This window comes from Sceloporus undulatus, chromosome 9 (genome assembly GCF_019175285.1).
Source record: "Sceloporus undulatus isolate JIND9_A2432 ecotype Alabama chromosome 9, SceUnd_v1.1, whole genome shotgun sequence".
In the NCBI taxonomy this organism is placed as follows: Eukaryota; Metazoa; Chordata; class Lepidosauria; order Squamata; family Phrynosomatidae; genus Sceloporus; species Sceloporus undulatus.
This window is the reverse complement of record NC_056530.1, coordinates 13,338,185-13,348,304: the sequence shown is the minus strand read 5'-3', so window position 1 is coordinate 13,348,304 and position 10,120 is coordinate 13,338,185. Positions and strand designations below refer to the sequence as shown.

The following is a 10,120-nucleotide window of genomic DNA, read 5'->3' as shown; positions in this document are numbered from 1 at the left end:
AATAATAATAATAATAATAATAATAATAATAATAATAATAATAATAATAAAATTTATTTGTATCTTGCCTCTCTGTGCAACACAACCAGAGCGGCTTACACATTAAAACAATACAGTCCCATGTCCCCATGTCCCAATGTCCTAAAATACAATTAAACAATACACAATTTTAAAACACACCTTAAAATAACGAACAAATCCAATGCTGGCTGGAGTGGAGTTCAGGGGTAGAAAACCATATCTTTGAATTACAGTGTCATTCACACAGCCTAAATGTATTTACATGCACATAGTTTCATGCTGTTCAAGTGAAAATTCGGTAAGATGCGATGTTTCTAAAGAAAACTGTAAAAGAATTAACAAATTTAAGTATATATATCTATAGATATAGATATCTATCTATATCTATATCTATATATCCCTGAGGTCTCTCTCTCTCCACTGAGACTCACCCAAGTCACTCCATCTTTTCTGCTGGGCTTCAGCATTTTAAAGGGATGCTGGCAAACTCCATAACCTGTTTCTGCCTGAAAACAGATGTTTGGGAAGCCCCATAGTGATGCCCCTATATGCCCTCTTTGCAGCAAAACATACTTGTGCCCATTATACTGGTATAGAACTGAGCCTGGGAGCAATTTGCTTGAGGCCAAACACATGTTGTCTAGGTTCGTCCACAGACTTGTATGGATGTGACTTTCGGAACCACCTGCTGCCTCCATTTTGTATGTCTTTAATTACCTCCAAGCAAATGGCACCCAGGTTTATAAACGTAGCACACAAACTCTCTCCCCTCTCCACCCCACTTTTCTGCTCCTGCAATTCACCCTGAATCGAAAACGCTATTGATTTTCCTCCTCTTCCAGAAGAGCTCTGCACTCACCTCTCACAAGAGCAAATCAGCTTTTGTGCCAGTACAATAGGTGGGAGCGCTCACTCACAACTTTGCTCGCAGGCTCCTAATTGTTGTGTGCGTTTCCATCTCGCTCCTCAGTAGTTGGGCTAATTATTTGGAAATTCAAGAGGCAGAAGCTCGGAGCCGATCTGCCTTTTGCTGATTTAACCTGCATTAAGACCAGCGGGGCTGTTTAATCGAGGAGCTGGAAGGGAGCAGGCCTTGCATTGCTTCCGGCCAAGTCCCCGCTTGGTGCAACATGGTGCAAGTTGAGAATGATCTTCATAGAGAGCAGCCCAAGCATTGCTCCATATCTTCTGGGGTGGGAAGTCCTCTCTCCCCATTGTGAAGTTGAAGGCTTTCATGACCCCCGTTGTGGGTTTTTCAAGCTATGTGGCCATATTCTAGAAGGGTTTGTTCCTGACGTTCCTCTCCCCATTGTTTGTACATTTGGTCGTTGGTCGGGAAAGGGGGGGAAAAGGTATATACAGATTATTTGCAACTTTTTCATCCCCAGCGACATGCTCCCCTCCACATTTCACAGATGACAACTGGGAGATGTGTAGCCAAGCAACATCACAGCATTTCCAAGATGGTGAATACTATTAACAAAGATAATAATAATAAAATTTTATTTATATCCCGCCTCTTTGAGGTCAGTCGGAGGAACAAGGAGAACACATAAGCTAGAAGATGCTGCAGCAGTATGCATTTGCCTGAGTTTGCTGGGAAGGGCAAGACTCTGCCTCCATTCCCCCATATTCTCACAATGATAAGTCCATAAATGCAAGCCCAATCTCCAGTTCTTTTGACAACTGTCCAGATGACGCATGGCCAAGCCAGTACCGAACCTGTGGTGTACCACTCTTAAAATGGAATAAATCACCCACCTGTTGCTCAAGATCTTCCCAGAAGATTTGAAATCCTCTAGAGCAGCGGTTCTCAACCTGTGGGCCACAACTCCTTTGGGGGTCAAATGACCCTTTCACCGGGGTTGCCTAAGACTATCAGAAAACACATATTTTCGATGGACTTCGGAACAACGACGAAAATAATTTTATGGTTCGGGGGTCACCACAACATGAAGAACCGTATTACAGCGTTGCGTCATTAGGAAGGTTGAGAATGACTGCTCTAGAGCAACACTAGGTGGCTGTTTACACTGCATTTAGAAAAACTGAGCAATTTTGGTGCAATTTACACTCATTTTTCCTATTGATTAAATAATCTTGCTATGTTTTGATTGTGGTTTTTTATCCAATGGTGTGGACTTCAGCTGCTGGCATTTTCAAGCTGGTTTCTTTCTTTGGAAAGCAACATGTGAACCTCTCAAAGTTATGAAAGCCCAAGGGGAGATGCATTTCTGCTCTAGAGCACATTTGGGGAGATAGCAATGATCTTTCAATAAGTCTGCTGGGTCCAACAGAATGTCTTCCATGCCTGATGTGTGTGTGTGTGTACTTACACTGGAGACGTTTCCAGATCTCAACAGGCTGGAACAATGTGTGACCCACCCCCATTCCACATGCACTTCCCATAATGTTTGTGCGCTATCGGCTGCCAAGTGCTTAATTGGGCTGATCACGTCCTTGGAGGTGCGCCAAACATGGCTGGTGCACTGTTTTCAAGCGGGAGGGTCACGTTGACTAGCGGCCAGTCCAACAAGATGGATGATGGATTTATGGATAACCTCATTTTGTGGGCTGGAGGCGCCAGTGATGGGTTGGGTGTCTTTATCCTCTGCCTTCAGACATTGGGAATTTTGAAAGCATTACATTATGTGAGAAGCAAGGAAGGTCTGGCTTACGGGCTTTATGTAGCCCTAAACCTCATTTCGTGGCCTTCTTGATGATCCCTTCAGCCCACCCCATTTTTTAAAAAATTCACACCATTTGGGGGTGGGGGTCCTTTGTACACTCAAAGTAGCAAAAATGCTCACAAAAATGTCCACAAATGCAGTGGTTTAGGTTGTTGTTCTCCATCTTCACATCTCTTCTGATTGACAGCAAGCTAAGGGACCCCTACCATAGGGTCTTCTTGGCAAAAATATTTTCAGGGGAGGTTTTTCATGGTCTTCCTTTGGATTTGAAAGAGGTTTAGAGAAGGGGACCTATCCAAGGGTTTCCATGGCTGAGTGGGAGATTCAGACCCTTGTCTCCTGGTGTCCTAGTCCGACATTCAAACCAATACACTATGCTGGCTCTTTTGATTTTGGTTGCTCACCCCAAAATTGGGCCCTGCTCCTCACACAGCTGCCCACCATTGCGATATGATTTTGGAAGAGGTTAAAACACCAGTGAGCAATTGTGGCAGATCTGGAGTAGGTCAGCTTTCTGTCTGTGGGACCCACTGAAGTACTGTTGACTGTGTTGAAAAGCAACGCATGCACCCCAAATAGAAGTAGCTAGGAGTCCACTTCAGGATTTGACCTCCCACACATATACTGTTGATTTTAAACAGTGCAGAAGGAACCTTCAACCTGTTAAAAAGTTTAATTGTTGCTCCTACAGACTTTGGAAGGAAAGGATTTATCCATTCTTTTGGGTCTGGGAAAAGGACACTCGGGGGAATCTGGATGGTGAAAGACCATGTATTGTTCTGGGACTGGAAAACCTCCGATTCCAGTCCCTGCTAAAAAGAAAATCCATGGCGCGATCTTAGACTGACCACTATCTCTTAGTCTCCTAACCCAATACTGCCCAACATAGTGGTCACTGCACCAGTGCCAGTCCCCTAAGCTTTTAGCCTGGGCAGTTTCTAGGGAAAATAGAAAGAGACGTAGACAGTGGGCACAAATATGGTAGCAGTTCCTGGCACATTGTGGAGGAGAGATGGAGAATCTCGCCAGTCCTAAACATGAGATGGTTTAAGGATCACTCAGGGACGTAGCCAAGGGGGGGAAGGTTTTTGGGGTCCGGACCCCCCCCTTCCATTAGAAAAATGAATGGTGCGTACTGCTGCGCCGCTGCACCCAAACCCCATTATAATGGTGGCACTTAGTCTGGACCCCCCCCCTCCTAAAATCCTGGCTATGTCCCTGGATCACTGGCCTAGGCTACTTGTTGGGGTTGTTGTGAAGATGTAAGAAGAAAAACCAGATACTATATCTGTTGCATGTTGCTTCTTGCAGGAAAGACCAGGCCTTGTCCGCTTTTAACTCTTGAAGATTACTGATAGATCTTTCTAGTCTTCTGTGTCTTTGAGAGACATCTCCTCTAGCTTGGAAGGCCTCCAAATACTCCGGGTATCACACTCATGTTCTCTCCTTCTATATCGGATCACCCTTCCAAATCTCTTTTGTGAACAAGGGCCAGGAAGGCATGAGTGGAAGAAAAGGATTTTTTAAAAGAATTCTCTTGGGTTTAGCCTCAAGTTCTTTCTCTCTGCTGCTTTGCAGACCTTCAACCTCTCCTTGGCTCTGCTTCACCTTTCCTGGATCCCTTTGCAGCTGAATTGCTCAGAGGTGGCCTTAAGCCCATTATGGATTCAGAGTTCTGAATTAATAAGGCAACCCCGAACTCATTATTTTCTTAATCAGTTATCAAAAAGCGGTTTGAAGGCTAGGGGGCTATGCGTGTTGGGTTGCTCTCCAGAAGTCAGCTTTTCCCTCCCTTCCTCTCCAACAAGAGATTCTTTGGCATCCGTTTCGAAACAGACTTGGAAGCAGTGTCTTTTGCAAAGGTGCGCATGGCATAGAGAGTACGGTGGCCGCTTTTCGCTCAACACTGCATGATGCTGGTCCAGTTCTTTCTCTCTTTCTTTGATAACCCCATTACTTAGAAGAAAAAGAGGTAGAGTATCCCTTATCCAGAATCCCACAACCGGAAATATTCCAAAAATCCAAAATTGTCCGCATGGACGGCTGAGATCGTGACACTTTTCCTTTCTGATGGTTCAGTGTGCACCAACCTGGTTCCATGCTCAAAATTATTTAAAACATTGTGTATAAAATTACTTTCAGACAATGTGTATAAGGTGTACATGAAACATAAATGCTTTTCATGTTTAGACTCAGTCCCATCTCCACAATATCTCATTTTGTCGATGGACATATCTCAATGTCTGAAAAACTCCAAAATCCAAATTTTTTCTGGTCCCCAAAATTGGAAACCAGAAGTTACTTCTAGTTTTGTTTGCAGTTACTTTCTGGCTAGCGTTTGGGGGGGGGGGCACAGGCAACCAAAGAGGTGTGGGGGCAAATAATGGGTACTCCTGCCATTTGTAGGTGCCATCCCTGCTGCACTTTAAGAAGAATACTTGATTTAATGTTTCCTTTCCCAAAATTAACATCCCTCTTTTTATTTCACATGATCGGTTAGATGAGAGAGGAGCCCCTAATTTATTCAGGGACTGTTGACTCTTTCCTAAAATCCCCACCTCAACCTCTGATTCACCCGCTGCATGTCTTTAAAATAGCCTAAGTAATAAATATATATATTTAATATGACTGAAGCAGGTTTGTAGCTGCGTCGAAGTGAATTATGCTCCGAAAATACTCCTGAGTATCTTTGACACCAAATCTCATATTCTCCAGAGGTATTCTGTCTCTATAAATATTTGACCAAGTATCTCCTTGATACCTTGATACTTAATTTCAATATTTGATACTTGACGGTATTGAATAGCTGAGCAGGGAGCAGCTTTGAAGAGTGGAAATATTTGGTAGCTGATGCACAATTGCTTTTAGTAGGAGAGAGTTGATGGTTTATCAAATTTTCCATAAAGGCCAATGAATCCAGTACATATTCAAATGGCACTTTTTTTTCCAGAGCTTGGAAAAGTTACTTTTGGGGAATTACATCTCCCAGAATCCTCCTCTGCCAACATGGCCACTTCCAATTGGCTATGCTTGCGGTGCAGGATTTTGGGAGATGTGGCAAAGATGGAAAAAGGGATGAACGAGGGAAAACACACAAGCTAGGACTTTGCTTTTGCCAGAGACTTCTGGGAAGGGCACGACCACTGGGTATAAGTTATACAACCCCTCTAATAAATACCAATGTAGTACAGAACTTATGGGCTGAGAGTTGATGTGCATGGCTCATAATCCATTGTGTATAACTCCCATGCACAATGAGGAAAGTCATAGAGGCAGGGTGCATTTGCATCCTACTCTGTATATGTCAATGTGCTTCACCATTTGGCTGGCAGATGGCATTGTACATTGTACATTGTCCAGAAAGGAAACTCCATGTAGATAGCATGATTTGTGCCTGCATACAGTGGTAACCAGATGGCAATTGGACAATGGTTGTGGGATGTAGGAAGGAAGGTGTGGAAAGTAGGATCCTTCTTCCTTCGGAGGGCAATTGCAGCAACTGAACCATGGATAAGCTGGCCCTTGCATCAGCCTGCAGTCCTGGCTCTTATCAAATAGGGTGGTTTCCCAGAATCTCCTGCAACTCACCGAGGTCCCGATGTGCCACTTTTATCTATGGTTAGACGCATCAGTCCAGCTGATTCATGGTTCCCAGTTGCTGGATCTTAATTGTTCGAAAGAAGATTATGACTCAAGGTAATGAGGCTGTCAAGACTCCCTGACCCCAGATGCCAAAAACTGAGGTGTTGATGAAAAGCTCCTCCCTTCTGCCCTCCCCGCCTTGGATTCTTCAAACGCCCGGATCAATAAAGCTGAAGCACTCACCTTGCTCCTGCCCTTGAATTAACACACTCCTGTATTCGGTGCACAGATGGGGGAGGATCAAGCCTTGCAACCAAAGGAAAAGCAATCCAGAGGGCATACCTGGGGGTCAAAAATCAAACCACCAAACCCCAAATGTTTAGAAAGTCTGTTAAAGGTGTTGCAAGGAGACGTGGAGTAAACGGAGACTAGTTTACAAATGGAAGACATAGACCTTGATTGGGTTTCTCATCGCACATTATGTGGGACAATGCAAACAAAATTCTCCTTGCTCAATGCTGTGGAAGAAAACATGCATTTGGGGAAGTAGGCTGACGTCTACAAAAGCTCATTCTACTAACTTCTTTCTTTCCATTACTCTCAAGGATGCTGCAAGACCCCTTTGCAGACTGATTTTTCCAGACTAACACGGCCGTACCTTTTGAATGCTCCTTGCCGTGACACTATGGAATTGGCGTTTGCTTTTGTCTCATGGCTGTGCCAGTCATCAGATTTAATTTTTATTCTTCTTTATAACTTGCATATTTTTGAGACCGAGGTTAGCACCTTGTTGGTTAGTCCCAACCAAAACAAGTCCCATTCAGTCAGTTCTTGAAGATTCTGGCTGCAGCTGCACTGCAGAAATAATGCGGTTTAACGCTGCTGTGGCTTGATGAGATGGGATGCTGGGATTTGTAGTTTGGGGAGAGATTTAGCCTTCTGTGCCAGACAGTTCTGATGCTAAAACAAACTACAAATCCATAACATTGGGCCATGAATTCCATTGCACTGAGCCCTGGCAGTTAAAGTGGTGTCAAACAGCATTATTTCTGCAGTGGAGATGCATCTAGTGATGACGGATGGAGGAAGCCATAGGGAGCCTAAGGCATACAGGAATACCTGCTGCAGAAATTGCGCAAATGTGGTCCATGCTCATTCCCCTTTCCCTTGCCTTGTATTCCATGTCTGCATGCACATTTTTCAACGGCGGAGCTGCGTCTTCGACAGCAGCTCATTTGTCTCTGTGTCAGGGGCCGCCTTCCGGCCTCTAAATTTAGAAGCAGAAGGGCAGGCTCCTGCTTCATTGGTGTGGCTGTGGATGAGTGTTTCTGCAGGATCCCTCTTCTTCCATGCTTTCCTTCCTTGTTTGGTTTTGCTACAAAGAACAGCTGCAGGCTGCATGTGACAGATTTCAGGGAAGTTACTGACTCTATGGAGAGTACTGAGTTGCTAAAATCACAGGTTCAGACCTGGCCAAAGTATGCTGCCGTTGTTACATTACAAGTACAAAAAATGGGTTGCTATCAGTTGACGGGCAACTTGAACACACATACACACAAACACACACTATATTACATTTGTATGGTATTTCCACACACAGCTGAGCCCCAGCCTTTTGCCCTAGCTGCAGCTTCTGAGTAATCTCCAAGGGTAGTCCTGCATAGAGTGCATTACAGTAGCCTATATTAATTTCCGGTTTTTGCAGATGACTTGCTTAGATACTTACTTGTGCTTGGAAGTCTGGAGTGATCAAGGATCACAAAAATAAGGGGGGGAGGCACATTTTGCCTACTTCTGCCTGAACCTCTGACAAGAGATCTAGTGAGAAAATAGCTGCTTTTGCTGGATCAATAAAAATCATAATTCACCCTGAGCTAAAAGTGTTCCTTTAAGCTGAGCCAAGTGTTTTAGCTGGACCAACAATAATCATTCTTTTCCCTCTTTCTTTCTTTCTTTCCTTCTTTCCTTCTTTCCTTCCTTCCTTCCTTCCTTCTCCTCTGCTTCCTTCCTCATTCCTGGTAGATCCATTACTCCTGCATGAGAATATTGTTGTTATAGAACTTCAACGTCTGACTTGTGGCAACCCTCTCTTAGGGCTTTCTTGGCAAGATTTATCCAGAGGAGGTTTGTCTTTGCCTTCCTCTCAGGCTGAGAGAATGTGATTTGCCAAAGATCACCCAGTGAGTTGCTATGGCCGAGTGGGGACTTGAACCCTAGTCTCCCAGAGGCTCAGTCCAACATTTGAACAGCTGTGCCATGCCAGTTGAGAGCAGTGTACTTGTGGAGGCTGCATCTGCATTGCCAAATTACTCCAGGTTAATGCCCAGGAAGAAATTAGAAATTCAGAAGCTCTTTCAACCAGTATTTTGTTTCTCCTGCAGCTGGGTTTCCATCTCTTTCTCAGGTTGGAAAATGCACCAGCTCCCTAAACTCTGCACCCTGCGGGGGTTTATGAGTCTGAGAGATGTGGCTCTTTATGACTCTATAAACAGCGCTTACCCATGGCCAACTTGTTTGGGTTTAACGGCTTGGTAGATTAAAAAGAAAATGTGGAGGGTGGGTGAGGGAACAGAGTCCTACGCTTTCAGTGTATGGATGGCTTTGTCGCTTTCTACAGAGGGGAAGAAAGAACCCCTTTAACCTTTGAAGATGGAGCCTGAGGTCTTTTTCAGTGCTGCAGAATTATAGCACCCTGATGCCTCCTCTACAGTTCCTATAGCTGCCTCCTGCCTCCTGTGCAATACCTGTGGAAGCATTAGTGCTTTCAGGGAGAGGATTCTAAGCTCCTCGCCAAACTAAAGATCCCAGCCCAGCGCTTGCTGGAGAAATCTGGGGAAAGTCATCCATAAAAATGTTACATTTGTCCATGGATTCTCTATCCATGGATTCAAGCACCGTGGCTTGAAAATATTCCAAAAATGTACATCCATAGGAAGGGCCAGCTCATGAGAAGAGGGAGGGATAGAGGTGCAGGAAAGACAGTTATTTCAAGGTGATCCCAACCTCCATATCCACAGATTCAAGCATCCATAGCTTGAAAATATGTTTAAAATATATAAATTCCAAAAAGCAAACCTTGGTTTTGCCATTTAGATAAGGAACCCATGTCAGTATACCATGGAATACAATGGGACTTGAGCATCCATGGTTTTTGGTATCCATGAGGGGTCCTGGAACCAAAACCCAGTGGATACCAAGGGCCTAGTATACTTTACTGGGCTTTGGACTTGAGTTTAGACTTGAAGAATCATTTCTGGGCAACTCCTTCTTCTAGTTCTAACCATTTTGCTCTGCTTGTCTCTTTCTCTGTCTCTCCCTGAAGGGCAAATGTCATAGGATGAACCCTGCTGGACCACTCTTACTGTCTGTGATATCGTGTCTGCTGTGGCTCTCCCAGGGCTTTGACCCAGCTCCCAGCGCCTGCTCCGCCTTGGCCTCCGGGGTCCTCTACGGCTCCTTTTCTCTGAAGGACCTCTTCCCCACCGTCTCCACCGGCTGCTCGTGGACCCTGGAGAACCCCGACCCCACCAAGTACTCCTTGTACCTCAAGTTCAACCGGGAGGAGCAGGTCTGCACCCACTACTCGCCCATGGTGCTCCCGCTGGATCATTACCTCTCCAACGACACGTGCAGCCAGCCAGAGGGCACCGCCTTGCCCCAGGAGGAAGAGGAAGACGGCGGGGAGATCCGCTTGGAGCTCTGCCAAGGTGAGGGACCCGTCGCCTTCTTCCACTTTGACAAGAACTTCGTCCAGCTCTGCCTGGCTGAGGAGCCGGAGGCGGCCAGTCGGTTGCTGCCGCCAGAGGCGGTGGAGTTCCGTTTCGTGG

At 45.1% G+C, this 10,120-nt stretch overlaps 1 protein-coding gene across 1 annotated transcript in view; it reads left to right on the top strand.

The window, feature by feature from the left end:
* ADGRB2 (adhesion G protein-coupled receptor B2) overlaps positions 1-10,120 on the top strand; it is a 124,585-nt gene that overhangs the window by 20,389 nt on the left and 94,076 nt on the right. Inside the window, 1 exon segment of the mRNA XM_042440705.1 lies at positions 9,616-10,120. This exon segment is cut by the window's right edge and continues 8 nt beyond it. Within this exon segment, the coding sequence (XP_042296639.1) occupies positions 9,631-10,120 (490 nt within the window). The 5' untranslated portion in view covers positions 9,616-9,630.